Source organism: Podarcis melisellensis, assembly GCF_964234715.1.
Source record: "Podarcis melisellensis genome assembly, chromosome: 1".
Lineage (NCBI taxonomy): Eukaryota > Metazoa > Chordata > Lepidosauria > Squamata > Lacertidae > Podarcis > Podarcis melisellensis.
The window spans coordinates 121,994,711-122,013,678 of NC_138528.1; the positions used below are offsets into that span (position 1 = coordinate 121,994,711).

At 42.9% G+C, this 18,968-nt stretch overlaps 1 protein-coding gene across 1 annotated transcript in view; it reads right to left on the reverse strand.

The window, feature by feature from the left end:
* DNAH7 (dynein axonemal heavy chain 7) overlaps positions 1-18,968 on the reverse strand; it is a 153,138-nt gene that overhangs the window by 57,092 nt on the left and 77,078 nt on the right. The window contains exons 35-42 of the mRNA XM_081886711.1: positions 18,127-18,324; positions 14,692-14,847; positions 13,252-13,420; positions 10,567-10,693; positions 8,467-8,686; positions 6,106-6,978; positions 2,688-2,917; positions 476-806 (exon numbers count right to left, since the gene is read on the reverse strand). Of these exons, the coding sequence (XP_081742837.1) occupies positions 476-806; positions 2,688-2,917; positions 6,106-6,978; positions 8,467-8,686; positions 10,567-10,693; positions 13,252-13,420; positions 14,692-14,847; positions 18,127-18,324 (2,304 nt within the window). The remainder of the gene's footprint in view (positions 1-475; positions 807-2,687; positions 2,918-6,105; positions 6,979-8,466; positions 8,687-10,566; positions 10,694-13,251; positions 13,421-14,691; positions 14,848-18,126; positions 18,325-18,968) is intronic.

Genomic DNA, 18,968 nt, shown 5'->3' on the forward strand with positions numbered 1-18,968 from the left:
CATTGGTACCTGTTTATGAGCTTAATCCATTCCGGAAGTCCGTTCTTAAACCAAAACCGTTCTTAAACCAAGGTGCACTTTCCCTAATGAGTTCTCCCACCACCGGTGCCCTTCCACCGTTTAGCTTCCGTTTGTAGACCGAGGTAAAGTTCGCAAACCGGGACACTACTTCCAGTTTTATGGAGTTAATTGTTCATAAACAGGACTGTTCTTAAACCAAGGTATAACTGTGTGTACACACACACACACACAAATATATATGTATACACAAACACACACACACACATATATATATATACACACACACACATATACACACACACAAACACACACACATATATATATATACACATACACACACACACATATATATACATAAACACATATGTACACACACACACATACACACACACACATATATATCCATACACACACACACACACACACACACCCTTATATATCCTGAAGGCCATACCTGAGCAGTCAAAGTGTCAAGAGCAGCCAGGGCGCTTTCCAGGATCGGCAAGGCTTCGGCCAAATCAGCATCGCACTCATCTTTGATGGCTTTAGCAGCCATGGCTTGCTCGTTAGCCACGATTTCGTCGGCTTTCACTATTTTCTCCGTTTTGGCAACTTCCAGGGACTCCTTCTCAATGACGAGCATCATCTCGTCCACCTGCTTGCTGGCTACCCTGAGCTGGGGCTGCAGGGCTTCCAGCTCCACCTGCATCGTGGCCACCTGGGCTGCCGCCGAGTCCAGTTTCTGCAAGCCCACTTCGTACCTTTTCTTCATTTTCATCACCTGCCTAGAAGCAATTTGGGACACGTTCACACAGGCGACACACATTGCAAGTGTCATCAAGTTAATCCGAAAGCAGCCCCTTTTGCTGAACGCACTTCTGATTCCATTTCCCCTTACAGTAACCAGCTATCAATCTTCTTGAGTTTTTAAAGCCTGACTCAATTTCATAACCTTATTAACTCAAATATCTATTTATTTCACATATTTTAAGATTACATTCCAAGGTAGCCAGCAACCTACTTTTAGATAAATATTACTTTAACTGTTTTTTAAACTCACTTTCCCCTGACAAGGCCACAAATCCTGGCCCAATTTGAGGTACTGGTGTTTACCTATACAGTGGTACCTCGCGTTAAGTACTTAATTGGTTCCAGAGGTCCGTTCTTAACCTGAAACTATGCTTAACCTGAAGCACCACTTTAGCTAATGGGGCCTCCCGCTGCCGTTGCGTCACTGGAGCCCAATTTCTGTTCTTATCCTGAAGCAAAGTTCTTAACCTGAAGCACTATTTCTGGGTTAGCGGAGTGTGTAACCTGAAGCGTATGTAACTTGAAGCGTATATAGCCTGAGGTACCACTGTAAAACCATTCCTAACCTAGGATTAAAGTACAGTAATTCAGAGACAGACTCTCCCTGTTTTAACCTCTGTGTTGCCTACATTTTGGCAGATTGGGCCCTGGGCTCTGTGTATCTTCACTTTTTCAAGTCCTAGAGAACCTCCCTAGGAGTCAGGAAATGTAAGTCTTTCAAATGCAGATGGGGCACAGCATGACATCTCAACTGCTCATTTTGGCAGGCTTTGTAGGCTGCTTTGAGCACTGGGAAAGCCAGTGCAAGCTAAATAAATGAATGGTTGGTTAAGCGCACAAATAAATACAAACATCTTACAACAAACTCAATTATATAAAAAAATTAAAAGCGAAAAAAAGGTTTCTAACAGCTCAGAAAAGCAGACACTATCTTGCAAAGAGACGAAAGTCACCAGCTACAATATTTTTATTAGCCTGATATCAATACAGGTCTATGCTCATCATTTGGGAAGCATCAACACCTTAAGACAGGCATAGGCAAACTCGGCCCTCCAGATGTTTTGAGACTACAATTCCCATCATCCCTGACCACTGGTCCTGCTAGCTAGGGATCAGGGGAGTTGTAGTCCTAAAGCATCTGGAGGGCTGAGTTTCCCTATGCCTACCTTAAGAGAAGAAAGAAAAGGGTTAAAACTTTTAGGTTTGTTTATTAATTACAAAAGCTTATTTGCCTGGTCATCTACAGGAAATTCTTACTCATGAAGGACGACCAAGCGAGAAAAAATGCACCCCTGGTCTAACACCCTACATGCCAATAACAACAACAACAACAACAACAACAACAACAACAACAATAATAATAATAATAATAATAATAATAATAATAATATTTATACCCTGCCCATCTGGCTGGGTTTCCCCAGCCACTCTGGGCGGCTCCCAGCAGAATTTTTAAAAACAAGATAAAACATCAAACATTTAAAACTTCCCTAAACAGGGCTGCCTTCAGAAGTCTTCTAAAAGTCAGACAGATGTTTATTTCCTTGACATCTGATGGGAGGCGTTCCACAGGGCAGGCGCCACTACCGAGAAGGCCCTCTGCCTGGTTCCCTGTAACCTCACTTCTCGCAGTGAGGGAACCGCCAGAAGGCCCTCAGCGGTGGACCTCAGCGTCTGGGCTGAACGATGAGGGTGGAGACGCTATACGTTGTATGTCCAAGTAGGGAATAATGAGAACAACCCCCCCTTTTGTGCATGCTATACTCAATCTGTTATATGGGGCTGGAAGCGCAGGCTGGGAGCCGGGGAATGCAAGGCTATTTCTCATATCAATTTTTTATATTAATAATACTTACGCCCTATTCTTTTCCAACAGAGATTTGAATGTGGAAATCAACTCCAGGTATGAAGTAGGTGTTACATAGTTGTGTCTCTGGAGTTCGTTAAAGAATGATTCAGACAAATTAATGGTAGTAGTATGAAATTTTTGACACATATCGATGCAGCCATCTCGGGTTTCCTCTGACATTTCGATATCTTCTAGGGAGCGAGTGGCAACAGCCTGCAACGCGTCCGAAGGCCATGACTAAATTTAAGGAAGAGGAGCAAATAATTTACTCTTATCATGGAAACAAGATATTGCATAAATAATGCTTCCGCTGAAGTATTTTGTTAGCCCAAAAATGGAAATCGAGCGAGGTCCCAACTAAGGAAGAATGAAAACTTAAATTGATGGAATATGCGCAGCATGCGGACTTAACATATAAAATAAGAAAACAAGAAGAATGCACGTTTAAAGAAGATTGGAAAATGTTTATTGAATATATGGGGGGAAATTGTGTACACCTGAAAACCCTGGCAGAATTAAGATAAATTCAACAGTGTAAACAAGTTTTGATGGCTATATTAATGGTTTAGTTTATGTAAAATGTGCTGGGATTTATGATATGCAAAATGAACCATGGAAAGAGAAGAAGGGAAGGCATTGATATCTTAAGGATGTAAAATGAGTATTTAAAATTGTAAAACAGAAAACTCAATAAAAATTATATACAAGAGAGAGAGAGAGAGAGAGAGAGAGAGAGAAAGTGGTTCCTCAGTCTCGCACTAGACAAGACTAGGCAAAGCTTGGTATTCTGAAAACCAGGGCAGGGACTAGCAGTTTAATCAGTAGCTTGATAGCATATATATATATATATATATATATATATATATACACGGGAAGACACCCGAGGACACCAAAACCTGCATTCCTGTACCCGTGAAAATCTACGAAAACATATATATATATATATATATGGGACGCGGGTGGCGCTGTGGGTTAAAGCCTCAGCGCCTAGGGCTTGCCGATCGAAAGGTCGGCGGTTCGAATCCCCGCGGCGGGGTGCGCTCCCGTTGTTCGGTCCCAGCGCCTGCCAACCTAGCAGTTCGAAAGCACCCTCGGGTGCAAGTAGATAAATAGGGACCGCTTTCTAGCGGGAAGGTAAACGCCGTTTCCGTGTGCAGCTCTGGCTCGCCAGAGCAGCGATGTCACGCTGGCCACGTGACCCGGAAGTGTCTTCGGACAGCGCTGGCCCCTGGCCTCTTGAGTGAGATGGGCGCACAACCCCAGAGTCTGGCAAGACTGGCCCGTACGGGCAGGGGTACCTTTACCTTTACCTATATATATATGCATGCGCTTCCTGGTCATATGTACTAAACTGGGATGAAACATGACACACTAAGTTCCTATGACACTATTGACAATATGCCTTCAAGTAGTCACAGCTGAAAGTATTCTACAGGGATTCTGTTACATACACTGGAGGGACAGTCCAACACAATATTAGTCACACTTAAACCTATAGAAATTAATAAGTTTAAGGATTAAGGTAATCATAATGTCGGTGTTGTGTCTCTGGAGCCCCAAGCCCCTTTTTCTTGCTCAGAAACAACTGCGGAGGGGCCTGAATTGGTTGGGGCCATAACACAGAGGGAGGGGTTTCTAGCCCTCAGCTTTTGCACCACGGCCCTAATCCAAATCACACATGCACATACACACCCCAAAAACTATTAGCCACAAGCTAAAGACAGAATATATGTTTTCCCTTCTGAAAAGGAGAAGTTGGCGGATGTTCCATACCAAGATAGGCTGTGCCCATGCTCGCAGGATACTGAATGTATGGAACACAGTTTATTGCATTGAAATCTGCAACAAGAACAAGAAGAAGAAGAAGAAGAAGAAGAAGAAGAAGAAGAAGAAGAAGAGGAGTAGTTTGGACTTGATATTCCGCCTTTCACTCCCCTTAAGGAGTCTCAAAGCAGCTAACAATCTCCTTTCCCTTCCTCCCCCACAACAAACACTCTGTGAGGTGATTGAGGCTGAGAGACTTCAGAGAAGTGTGACTAGCCCAGGGTCACCCAGCAGCTGCATGTGGAGGAGCAGGGAAGCTAACCCGGTTCACCAGATTACGAGTCCACCGCTCTTAACCACTACACCACACTGGCTCTAAACAGGTTAGACAGCATCTGATCAATCCAGTACTAACAGAACAACCTGGAATTGTCAACTTTTTTTTTCATATCAAGGTTCTCCTTGAGGGTAAGTTGTAGCAAAATTCCTCTCAGAGACAGTATAAGTCAGAAATCAGTATGTACAGGCTAAAGCTCCTCTGTTGGCTAGCAAGGCTGATTCTACACCTTAATAACTGTTGATTATTATTTATTGTTGTTGTACTGTGTGTTTTGGGTCTATAGACCGCAATAAAGCTGTGTGTGTATTGGCCACAAGCAAGGAAGCCTACAAGGCTTAAGGGGTTAAGTATCACATGGTACTACAAAAATAAGAAGGCACCATCTTCCATTTGCCACATGAAGCACTGTTTCAATTCTGCTGCAGTTCATCTTCCACTAAAAACTATTCTCAGTGGAAGGGTTATATTGAGCAATATGTTTGAATGTTGAATGTGTAAATGTATGTCTAGAGAAATTGGATAAAACAGAAACCGTTAGATGTACTGCTGAGTAAATGTTTAATGCTTGTTGTATTTGTTTAAAAACAATTAAGAATGGTTTTGTTTTTTTAACTGCATTATTCTTCCCACTGTCTGCTATAGCTAAATTCCATGACCTACAAAATTCACATTATTAATTTCACAATGTGAGGAATTTTTGTTAATTGCATTGTCAATACACTCTTCCACCCAATTCATTTTGTTTTTTGACAAATTAATAATAAAAAATAAATAAACATAAAAAATGTTCACCCCACACCCCTGAGACCACTCTATTGTAACTATCCAACCTCCCAAAATTTCAACACCTCTTGCGATAGTTTGACCCCTTTTCATTTTAACAGTACAAATTCTACAAATACAAATTCATTTCAATGTAGAGAGAATGTAATGTAAATGGGTGGTCTGTGTGTGTGTTAAGGACAGCTATGTATTGTTTGCAGGCCAAAAGCAACGGCAACAGTGAATTCTGATCATAGTTATTGGAAAGATGGCCATTCCATATATGGGGGCGAATAAGCAAACATCCAGATTTCCATTTCCATTTCTGTTTTCATAGGAAATCTCCAACATCCCTACGTTCAGAATGCATCCAGGGGACTACAGGTTTGCCTATTTTTCCATCTAAAAATTACTGCACATAGCAAACTATCACATCAAGTGGAATTCCAGGCTCTAACATTGTCAAGTTAAAAAGAAACGTTAAAGAGATGCTGCTTCTCACAATGTACTCAGGATGAAGCTCGCATCACAGAATGTGCATATTCCAAAAGGCCCCTACCTGAAACCAATCAATAGTGCAGCAGTTAACAAGCGCCGGGAACTTTCTAAGACGATTACGGAATGCATCTCCAATGGGACTCATGGCCAACACAACGTGCAACTGGTCTCGGCAGCGGTCAATGAACATGTTGAAAAGGGCAATGGGGCTTCCGTCCGTCTGCTTCGTTCTATCACGCTGGCGGTCTATCTGACGCATCTTTTCACAAATTTCCTGCTTCTCGTCAACTGCAAAGAGGTTTGGTACCTCTCCGGCATTCAGCAAGTTGTTGATGTCTTCCAAGAACGACTCCCTTTTTATCTGGCTATCGGTGAACAGGAAAACCCCTTGCATCTCTCCTTCGGTAGATCTCCTTAGGATGACTTTTAGGTCCTCATGCCATTCATTGGTCCCGTAACTCTTGGATATTTCAACCTGGAAAGGCGTGTAGTCTGACATATATGCAGCCAAACGGGTCAGGGACTGGCGCCCACTTCCTCCGACACCAACCAGAAGCGCGTGGCTACGAGGTTGCTTTAGAATACGGGAAATTCTGCAAACGTGTTCTATGGCAAATCGGAATAAGACCAGCTGCATGGGTTTCTTGCTCATTTGGTTGTATTCGTCCAAATGGCCCTCTACAACCACCCTCAAATGGTCCACATCCAAGACCTCTCTGTAGTTTGTATCATCCCTTTTAGGATCATGGAAATCGCAGAACATCAGGCTTCGCAAATCATCTTCACTCACCAAACCATCGCCATCAAAGTCCAGTCTCTCGAAAAGTTCATCAAACTCTTCTTCGAATTGGCTTTTCATTACTTGTTGGATGCAGCCAATGAGCCAGGATCGATCCGCTTTATCTACTAAGCGATCGTAATACACCCGAAGGACCTGCACGACAAATGGCAATATGATTGTTCTAATGGAGGCAATTCCAGTCACAAACATGAAAATGGAATGGGAATTCCCTCAGGTACAATATGTAAATAGAATTAATACTGTAAAGGAGTGTAGGAAGAACTTAACACTAGGGCTTAAGTGAATACTATGTTTCATATGGTAAAAAAATATATATTCATTTTTCTATCAACAAAACATTTACTGGTTGGCAGGGTGGGGACAACAATTAAGATCTACACATTAAAGGTTCCACAGGGGAAATGCAAGTTCAGTTAACTTCAAACCAGTAAATAAACTCTTCATTTATACTTTATGCACTTGTCGTTTATTTAGCAAAAGCCAGAAATTAATCTTTGTATCGCACTCAAAGGTGGAATAGAGCAATACTGAAATATGGATACACAAGTTTTATCGAATACCAAAAAAAAAGGTTTATCTACTGAGATTTTCACCCCATCCATCCTAAAGGGCTGAGGTGGGTAACTATTTAAAGCAATGCCACCCACTTGAAAATACAATTAGATGCCCCCACCTCTCTGTTGACTTGCTTGAAAGCTAATCCCCCCCAAAAAAAGAAATCTTCCGAAAGCAGCTCAGGCTTGACTCCGGTGGAGTACAGGGTCAGATTTAAGCTGCTGCTTTTGACCTTTAAAGCCCTTCACGGCCTAGGACCCTGGTGCCTATGGGACCGCCTCTCCTGGTATGCCCCCCGGAGAGCCTCAAGGTCCATATATAGCAACACCCTAGAGGTCCCAGGCCCTAAAGAAGTTAGATTAGCTTCAGCCAGAGCCAGGGCCTTTTCAGCACTGGCTCCAGCCTGGTGGAACGCTCTGCCTCATGAGACCAGGGCCCTGCAGGGTCTGATTTCTTTCCACAGGGTCTTTAAGACAGAGTTGTTCCGCCTGGCCTTTGGCTTGGAGCCAATTTGATTCCCTCCCTCTCTTTCTTTTTTCTTTTCCTTCTCATCCTGCGATGAGGCTACATTTTAACATTTTAATGTTTCAATATTTTAATGTTGTATTTTAATTTTGTTTTTAAGTTGTAATCATTCAACTTGTTTTTATTATTGCTTGTAAGCTGCCCTGAGCCCGGCCTTGGCTGGGGAGGGCGGGGTATAAATAAAAAAATATTATTATTATTGTTATTATTATTATGCCTTTTGTGTATATTGTGGTGAGCAACAATGTATGGATTTAACAAAATTTCTAACAATAAGTAACTGAAAGAACAGCCATGTTCTAAATCAGGCTCCCTCAACCTCGGCCCTCCAGATGTTTTGAGACTACAATTCCCAGCATCCCTGACCACTGGTCCTGCTAGCTAGGGATCATGGGAGTTGTAGGCCAAAAACATCTGGAGGGCCAAGGTTGAGGAAGCCTGTTCTAAATCAAATAATTTAACTGCCTCACAAGAAAATACTTTTTCATCATATCAAGACAAAAACCTTCAGTTATTGACTAATGACAACAAAAAGTTTACCTCATGAACCCAAAGGCGTTTTATTGTCCCTGTAGATGCTGTCGTTTCAGGTCTCGACAGGCAAACACCTTGGATGACCCGAGAGAAATCACGCAAGTTGAACAAATAGTGTGATTTGGTTGGAGTCGGGAGCAGATTCTCCATAGCCTCTTTATATACTGTCATGGTGCCGTTTACAATCTGTGCTGTCAGCTCAACATATTCTGGAGGGAAGCTATAACTGTTGGTTTAAATGTAAAAGAAATAAAATGGCTTGTTCAATGCTACCGAGCAAAACATAAACTTTAATGCACTTTCCTGCACTTGCTAAACTCCTTGGGCTGCCAATCAAGGATGGCTATAACAGCCGTAAATATACGTCGGAGGTTTCTAAAGATATAATAATAATAATAATAATAATAATAATAATAATAATAATAATAATAATTTATTATTTATACCCCGCCCATCTGGCTGAGTTTCCCCAGCCACTCTGGGCGGCTCCCAATCAGTGTTAAAAACAGTACAGCATTACATATTAAAAACTTCCCTGAACAGGGCTGCCTTAAGATGTTTTCTGAATGTCAGGTAATTCTTTATCTCTTTGACATCTGATGGGAGGGCGTTCCACAGGGCGGGCGCCACTACCGAGAAGGCCCTCTGTCTGGTTCCCTGTAGCCTCACTTCTCGCAATGACGGAACCGCCAGAAGGCCCTCGGCACTGGATCTCAGTGTCCGGGCTGAACGATGGGGGTGGAGACGCTCCTTCAGGTATACAGGACCGAGGCCGTTTAGGGCTTTAAAGGTCAGCACCAACACTTTGAATCGTGCTCGGAAACGAACTGGGAGCCAGTGCAGATCTCTCAGAACCGGTGTTATGTGGTCCCGGCGGCCACTCCCAGTCACCAGTCTAGCTGCCGCATTCTGGATTAATTGCAGTTTCCGGGTCACCTTCAAAGGTAGCCCCACGTAGAGCGCATTGCAGTAGTCCAAGCGTGAGATAACTAGAGCATGCACCACTCTGGCGAGACAGTCCGCGGGGAGGTAGGGTCTTAGCCTGTGTACCAGGTGGAGCTGGTAGACAGCTGCCCTGGACACAGAGTTAACCTGCGCCTCCATGGACAGCTGTGAGTCCAAAATGACTCCCAGGCTGCGCACCTGGTCCTTCAGGGGCACAGTTACCCCATTCAGGACCAGGGAATCCTCCACACCTGCCCGCCTCCTGTCCCCCAAAAACAGTACTTCTGTCTTGTCAGGATTCAACCTCAATCTGTTAGCCACCATCCAACCTCCAACCGCCTCCAGGCACTCACACAGGACCTTCACCGCCTTCACTGGTTCTGATTTAAAGGAGAGGTAGAGCAGTAGTGAAGCTGTTTGCCAGTGGGAACCACCAGGAGCCATTAAGGAATTATTAACAAGGGAGAGGAAGTCCTGCTCCTACCACTAATTGTCAGGAGATAATGGTGGAGGGATGCGGGTGGCGCTGTGGTCTAAACCACTGAGCCTAGGGCTTGCTGATCAAAAGGTCGGCAGTTCGAATCCCTGTGACCGAGTGAGCTCCCGTTGCTCGGTCCCTGCTCCTGCCAACCTAGCAGTTCAAAAGCACGCCCAAAAGTGCAAGTAGATTAATAGGTACTGCTCTGGCGGGAAGGTAAACGGCGTTTCCGTGCGCTGCTCTGGTTTCACCAGAAGTGGCTTAGTCATGCTGGCCACATCATCCAGAAAAACTGTCTGTGGAGTGGACAAACACCAGCTCCCTCGGCAACCCCAGAGTCATCCGTGACTGGACTTAACTGTTAGGGGTCCCTTTACCTTTTAATGGTGGAGGCAAAGCAGCGCTTTTCCCCCCTTTGGCTTTTGAGATAAGTCAAATAATAAGTCAAATAAATACGTAAACATTGAACATGTTTTAAAACATGTGTATGAGAATACAAAATGGTTTCATTGTTCCATGGGCTTTACCTTACTAAAGGAACACTTACTAAATGAGCAAAAGACAAAAGTGTTCAATATATTTGAAAAATAAGGTTATACAAGGATGTTCTTAGCAGACCATCAAAATCCATATTTACATTATACTGTATGCTTAGTAATCCACAATATTTCAACTTCACTTACCATATACTGAGGTGCCAATCAACTATTCTGGAGAAAATTGTATACATTGATGCATCATCAAACTCATTGATGGTAACTGTATTAAAATGTCGCAAATACCGAGGAGTAATTGGGTTTCGACCTCCACCTGCAAATAGAAAGCACAATCATAATAATAAAAAAGGAACTACAATGAACTGCAACAATGGAAATGCTTTTAGTAGCCGATTTGGATCAGCTTCTGCTAGCCATTACAGTAAGTGAAAAACAGGTTTTCATCAAGGACAAACTCTATGACCCAGATGCATATTCTCTATAGTGGCAAAATCCATTTTTTTTGCAAGTAGGGAAAGCGTCAAGGGACGTGGGTGGCACTGTGGGTTAAACCACAAAGCCTGGGGCTTGCCAATCAGAAGATTGGCGGTTCGAATCCCTGCAACGGGGTGAGCTCCCGTTGTTTGGTCCCTGCTCCTATCAACCTAGCAATATGAAAGCACGTCATAGTGCAAGTAGATAAATAGGTACCGCTCCAGCGGGAAGGTAAACAGCGTTTCTGTGCGCTGCTCTGGTTTCGCCAGAAGCGGCTTAGTCATGCTGGCCACATGACCCAAAAGCTGTACACTGGCTCCCTTGGCCAGTAAAGCGAGATGAGCGTCGCAATCCCAGAGTGATCCACGACTGGACCTAACGGTCAAAGGTCCCTTTATAATAATAATAATAATAATAATAATAATAATAATAATAATAATAATAATAATAATAATAATTTATTATTTATACCCCGCCCATCTGGCTGGGCCTCCCCAGCCACTCTGGGCGGCTTCCATAAAAACCAAAAATACAGTAAAATCACACGTTAAAAACTTCCCTGAACAGGGCTGCCTTAAGATGTCTTCTGAATGTCAGGTAGTTGTTTATCACTTTGACATCTGCTGGAAGGGCGTTCCACAGGGTGGGCGCCACTACCGAGAAGGCCCTCTGCCTGGTTCCCTTTACCTTTAGGGAGAGCGTCAGAAGCCTTCAGCAGACTGGGTGACAATGTTAAAGGCACAGAAGCCCTCTCCCAAGACCCGCTGCAAGAATAAACAAGCACTACAGGTGTCTTCTACCATTTACAATGGCACAGCTGGTAGATAAAGTCATGCTAATATATCAGACTGGTTCTAAGTAGCAGATGAGATGGAGCAAGATCCAAAAATATTATTCTGGATTTGCGTCAATCAAATGGAAACAAGGGTGTGCGGTCTGTTTGTAACAGAAAAAGCAAAGTGGGGACCATTATTTTAGATATATACAGAATAAGAAAACAAAGAGGACATTCGTTAAAAGAAAGTTGGAAAATGTTTATTGAATATATTTTTGGGGGGGGGAGAGAGAATTGTGTACACTTGAATATGTTGGCAGCATTAAGATAAATTCAACAGTGTGAATAAGTTTTGATAGAAGTAATAATGGAATACTGAATGGTTTAGTTTATGTAAAATATGCAGGGATTTATGATATGCAAAATGAACCATGGAAAGAGAAGAAGGGAAGTCATTGATATTTTAAGGTTGTCTAAATGAGTATTCTAAAGGACGCGGGTGGCGCTGTGGGTTAAACTACAGAGCCTAGGACTTGCTGATAAGAAGGTCGGCGGTTCAAATCCCCGCAACGGGGTAAGCTCCCATTGCTCGGTCTCTGCTCCTGCCAACCTAGCAGTTTGAAAGCACGTCAAAGTGCAATAGATAAATAGGTACCGCTCCGGCGGGAAGGTAAACGGCGTTTCCGTGCGCTGCTCTGGTTTGCCAGAAGCAGCTTAGTCATGCTGGCCACATGACCCGGAAGCTGTACGCCGGCTCCCTCGGCCAATAAAACGAGATGAGTCGGTCACGACTGGACCTAATGGTCAGGGGTCCCTTTACCTTTAACTACCTAAATTGTATAGAATTGTATACAAATTCATTTATGTATGCTACTACAGCAGCAAGAATTTACTCGCCCAAAAATGGAAAGAAGAAGAAGTCCCAGTAAAGGATGAATGGATACAAAAACTTACGGAATATGCAGAAATGGCGAAACTTACCGGAAGAATAAGAAACCAAGTTAACAAACTTTTTGTAAAAGAATGGAAATGGCTTATTGAATATTTGCAGATAAATTGTAAACAGATAAAAACATTAGAAGGATTATTGTAATAACCTGCAGTTTTGTAAGAGTATATATTTACAGTAGATAATTAAATGAGGAAGTTAAATGAATTTAGATACGCAGAAGATATTAAAAAATAAATTCAAGGAACCACAGAAAGAGGGGGAAGGAAGTCAAATTTCAAATTTTGAAATGTTAAATTGATTGCAAATGTAATGAAATGTATAAATTTGAATAGTATACAGTGGTACCTCGGGTTAAGTACTTAATTCATTCTGGAGGTCCGTACTTAACCTGAAACTGTTCTTAACCTGAAGCACCACTTTAGCTAATGGGGCCTCCTGCTCTACCACGCCGCCGGAGCCCGATTTCTGTTCTCATCCTGAAGTTCTTAACCTGAAGTTCTTAACCTGAAGCACTATTTCTGGGTTAGCGGAGTCTGTAACCTGAAGCGTATGTAACCTGAAGCGTTGTAACCCGAGGTACCACTGTAAATAAAAAAACAATTTTTAAAAAAAATCTGTGTTCCAAAAGCACCAAAAGAAAAGCTTTCAAAATAAACTCAGAAGGTCATACCTGGTGGCCCCATTGCACACATGATCTGAATATCCACCAGTTTAATCACAGAGCAGTCCTTCAGGTCATACCAGTTCCAGTGATCTAACCACTGACGAAGTAACTCTACAGGAGGCTGAGCCCCATAAACTTCTCTTGCTGGCATATTGACATCATCCACAAATACAACCTGTAAATGAAAAAAATCTGTTTTTCAACACTTATTCTGTACATTGCACATATGCCTATGTACACAGAGAGTGAACTTCTTACTATTATTATTATTATTATTTAAAATGTGCTTCTGAGCTAGAGATGGGCTGATCTGTCAATTTCAGATTCTCATATTTACAAGTTTGCATTCAGTTCTCCATAGTTGCACACCAGTCTGCAACTAAAAAAAAAAGTCCTCATGAAAATTCAATAGCATTCTAATGCAAATTTCTATATACACATATTGCCTAATATGCACATTTTTGCAAGGCAAATTCCCCTAATACAATACATATCGTTTATTTTGTTTTCGCTAACATATGCATTTTATGCACATTCTAATCCAGTGTGTGCATTTGGGCACACACATGGCTTGGCTGGCTAACTGCAGTGCAAAATTCAAAGAAGTGAGACTTCTGAATCATGGCTGTGTTTCAGGTCACATATTGTTTTGGGAAGTGTGAATTAGGAACATCCGTCTTTAAATGCAAACTGGAATCTCTCTCCATCTCTATTCACAGCATATCCTGGGTGAGGTTTCTTACCACTAAGTAATCCCAACCAACACCCTCCTCTCTTTCTCATCTCTTAAGAAAAGAGGGAAGAGGCTTCAGATCAAATAGATTTCTACCTGCCAGCTCTGTCTAAATGATCAAGAAACAGCTGAATTTCAAGTCTGATTCCCTCCCCCCTCCTTTCCTCCACTTTGAAAAATGATATCTTGATTGTGCCATTTTCATTCTCATTGTACTTTGTTAAGCAACATTATTGTCAAGGCAGCTTTTCCAGGAGCTGTTCTCAGCTTGCAAGACATACTCATGGGATGGGGTGGGGAGGAATGAGTTTGAGTTCCCTGCACTGTTGTTTCTTTGCATGCTAATGGAGGTAAGTTTGCTATGTTTAAAGTAATTGACACTGCTTAGGGAAGTTTTTAATGTTTGATGTTTTATCGTGTTTTTAATATACTACTGGAAGCCACCCAGAGTGGCTGAGGAAACCCAGGCAGATGGGCAGGGCATAAATTATTATTATTATTATTATTATTATTATTATTATTATTATATTTTTTTCAAGGTCCTTGGCTAGCATGACTTTGGACATGCCTGATGTATACAAAGACTTCTGCCCTCCCTGACCGATACATTATGTGCTCATTTTTGTCCTCAGGTATCTGTAGCTGGGTGCAAAAAAAATATGACATGAGCGTAGTGACAAGTCTGTAGTCTGCAGTTTTTTTAAAAAAGTTACCATTCTCTTTCCAAGAGGGGGACCAAAGACTCCTTTTCTCCTTTTATCCAGCTTTGACATAATGATGTTCTGAGTCTGAGCTGCTGTAGTCTGCGCTGAGAAGTTAATGAGCAATGGTTTGTAGATATCCTTATGTAAGCGGTTTAAGAGAAAATCCTATAAAAATAGTTGAAATGGAGGGGGGGAGAGAATGGGTCACATGAGCATATACATCTGACAGCTTATATAGCCTACTAGCAAAAAGCGCGCACACACACCCACCCCTTGTATTTATTGCCAGTTGTCTAAATGCAGCAAGCTTTTCCACGTCAAGCTCGTGAGCCATTCTGCTTATAAAATGATGAGGCAATAATGAATCCACGGTCGTTAACATTCACAGCGCCTTAATGAGGTTCCTGCAGAAATAAACCAGGGTGATTCAAAATTTTAGGACCCGTGGTTTTAAAGAATATGAGGTGATACATCACTGATACTCCCCATACCGAAATGAATGGGGAAGTTAAACTACCGAATGCCTGAGCTAAGCAAGGCCCATTCTATCCCCAGCAAACTGCTCAAGATAGGGCAGGGGAAATAACTTTGCATTTTGCCTGTACCAAAAATTCCACTTTTTAAAATGTTGTTATGGCATTTCAAGAGCACCGGAGAAGATTTTCTGTTTCTCAAAAAAGAAGTACCATCCTAGGTGTACAAACCAAACCATCATTGAAGGAGTCTATGAGACCTCAGGGGCAGAGTGGCAAGTTACGCATCGCCAGAAAAGAGAACGTCATTTTATTGCCTCGTGGCAGAAGACAAGGATAAACACACTGTCTACATAAACTTTAAGTGATGCTGGTATATCATGAATGTATCTGCTATGATACAGTTCTTCTCGTCTTAAAACTAAACTTTATAAAGATCCACATTTGCAGAGATATCCACAAGCACTTTACCATGCTTGGCTCACCATGCTATACCATATCATAGGGACGCAGGTGGCACTGTGGTCTAAACCACTGAGCCTCTCGGGCTTGCCGATCAGAAGGTTGGCAGTTCGAATCCCCGTGACGGGGTGAGCTCCCATTGCTCTGTCCCTGCCAACCTAGCAGTTTGAAAGTATACCAGTGCAAGTAGATGAATAGGCACCACAGCGGCGGGAAGGTAAACGGCGTTTCCGTGCACTCTGGCACTTGTCATGGTGTCCTGTTGCGCCAGAAGCAGTTTGGTCATGCTGGTCACATGATCTAGATAACTGTCTGTGGACAAACAGCAGCTCCCTTGGCCTGAAAGTGGAGATGGGTGCCATACCCCATAGTCGAATTCAACTGGACTTAACCATCCAGGACTCCTTTAACTTATACAATGTAACATCCACCAGGATGATAAAACCTCACACCTGTCAAATGCTGATTCCAGCTTTGGGTTTATACCTGCCAGTGCATGTACACACATTTCTTAGAGAAAGGGAGGGTGGCTAAGTCATGCTTCAGGCCCTTTGGCCAAACTTGGACTATTTCTAACTACCCAGTGCAGCTGGTGTGCTAACCCTGAACATAATCCAGACATAAGAGGTGGGCTTCTCAAGACCTGGCTTAAACATTTAGTACACTTTCACCCATTTTTCTAAATCACACACACACAGACACAGAGAGAGAGAGAGAGATCATTCTCCAGCTAAACACATCAGCATTGCTTTGTTGCCTTCTCTTAACTTTGGGTCCCACGTTACTAATATTTTATCAGTGCAATAAATCAAAGTCGCGTTAAAGAGTAATTAAATAAAAGCCAATTACAGCCCTTTATTGCAAAAATAATTTTCCAGTTTAGTTACTCCGTGTTAACCAGAATAAATTTCTAAGTATCAGAATCAGCAAAATGACTGTGGGAGGCCACTTGCTACTTTTCGCCGAAGAGCAAATCTAATTATGCATAACATTAATGCAAGAATTAATTGCATTAATAAAAATTCATTTGCAGGGAAGGCAGGCACACAAAGAGAAATAATTTACAGGAAGACAAACACTGAGGGTTTTTTTATAGGCTTTTTGACTGAGATTATATCAATTGTTCTTCTAAATAAGGAGTTCATAATTTTGGTCACTTATGTGGGTAATGGAGGGGAACTCAAAGTGGCTTTATAGTATGACAAAACAACCACTTAACAGATGTGCTAATATTTATATTTCTCAAGATAACTCATAATACCATGAAGAGACCTCTTTTGACATTCAGGCAAAGGAATTTTGATCCAGAGTAAAGAGCAAACCGAATATGCATTTTGATAGCTCCAAGTTAAACCTAAGGTTATTCCCAATCTTCACAACAACCCAAGTCTCCTTTCCCTTGCAGCTTCTTATCACCGCTATTCCTTGTCCAGCAGACTCCTCCTTAAGGCACATCTTTTCACCCCGGTTTTTCCTTCTTTTATTTCCTCATCTTTCCTCCCTAATCTGTCTAGCCTCAGATTAGACTGCAAGTCTTTGGGCCATTTTATTTTTCATAGGGACACAGGTGACAGGGACGTGGCTCAACTGAGCGCAGGGGAAGAGTCAGACTCAGAAATTGAGACAAGTGAGAGAGAGGCCGACTCTGCAGACGAAAGCTGGCTGACAGAGCCAGGAAGGGGGAGCTCGATCCTCCTTCACAAAGAAGACACAATAGCTCTCAAGAAGGGGGAGAGTTAGGAGGCAGTCAGAGGGTTGCTAGGCAACCAGCAGAGAGGCAGAGGACAGAGCACGAGACTAGTGGAAGTGTGGAGGGGGCAGTCCAACTTCTCAGCCCCCGTTCTCAGAGACAGGACAAGGTCAGAATCTGGCGTCCTTCCTGCTTGTGAGAGGGGTGGAGATTCAGACTGACCAACTCCTTCAATGAGTGCAGGCTAAAAGCCGCGCTCTGGATGTGTTTTGTAAATAAAAGTACCATAAAACTGCTGGACAGTCATTAATTCTTATTGAGGCTTGCTTGCTTACCTGCCTAAGATCATTAGCACAGGAAGCTGCTGTGCACAGAATCAGACCATTGGGGCATCTTTCTCAGTACATTGACCAGCAGTGGTTCTCCATGCATTTCAGGCACCGTTATCTCCCAGTCCTACTTGGAGATCCCAGGGAATGCCCCTGGGATCTGCTGTGGGCAAGGCAGATCCCCTACAACTGGCTCCCCTTCATTTTTCTGCACCCAGAATTTTTGAGCTCCAAGTAAAGGAATAAGCATCAAAGCTGAGGAATGGAACAGTTAGGATGCCTGCTCAAAACGTCTTCTGCAGCTACCGCTGACATTGTCTCCTTACTCTGCTAAGGTTAGAGGGAATGAGAGAAAGCCACGCCCAATCTCGAGAACGAGGATAAAGTTTGGTGGTAAGAAGTACAGGGTCCAGTTTTCATTAATTACCAATCAGTGGGGATTCTCCTTGCAGAGACAAAAAGTGCAACGTACATTTCAAGACATACTTACTATGATATATACGCTCTTGCCAGTTCCTGTTGGCCCGACAAATATGAACGGCTTTTGATGTGTTGTCAGCATTTCCATTAACGAAAAGTATCGGATGGTGTCCAGAGTGGGGACAATTATTTCGTTGAACAGCATGTCTTTCGGTATAGGCGGAGCCGTCTCAAGGGCCTCCACCCAAGGCTCCCACCTTCCTGCGCCCTGTTTCAAAACATAACACAATCAGAAAGAATAGGAGAAAGATCTCATGGACACATTTCACCCTGCGCTAGTGAGATCGTGCCACATCCCTTGCTGTATCAGGAACTGCTTTGTGCTCAACTGTGTGCTTCTGCATCTCTGAATCAAGAACTTAGGACCACACATGGTCAGGGCTGATCACCCATCAGCCACGTGGGGAAACACACCTGAATTTCTGCCACTCGTTCTTTGAGTGGCTGGGGCGGGAAGAGAAAGATTCAGGCCCTCTTCCCTCCCAAACAGGCAGCTAGCTTCAGTGGAAGTATGTACATCTCAGGATTGGATTACAGATCAATTTATCATGGAAAGCTAAACCACGCCCATCATTAAAGGTCCATACATTGTTTTGAATATAAATATGAAACTGGGCATTTACTTTGCTTTTTGTCATATTGGGGTGGACTGAAAAATGCCAGCTATCATTAACTACTTTCTGAAAGGTAAAGTAAAGGGACCCCTGACCATTAGGTCCAGTCATGACAGACTCTGGGGTTGTGGTGCTCATCTCGCTTTATTGGCCGAGGGAGCCGGCGTACAGCTTCCGGGTCATGTGGCCAGCATGACTAAGCTGCTTCTGGGAAACCAGAGCAGCACACGGAAACGCC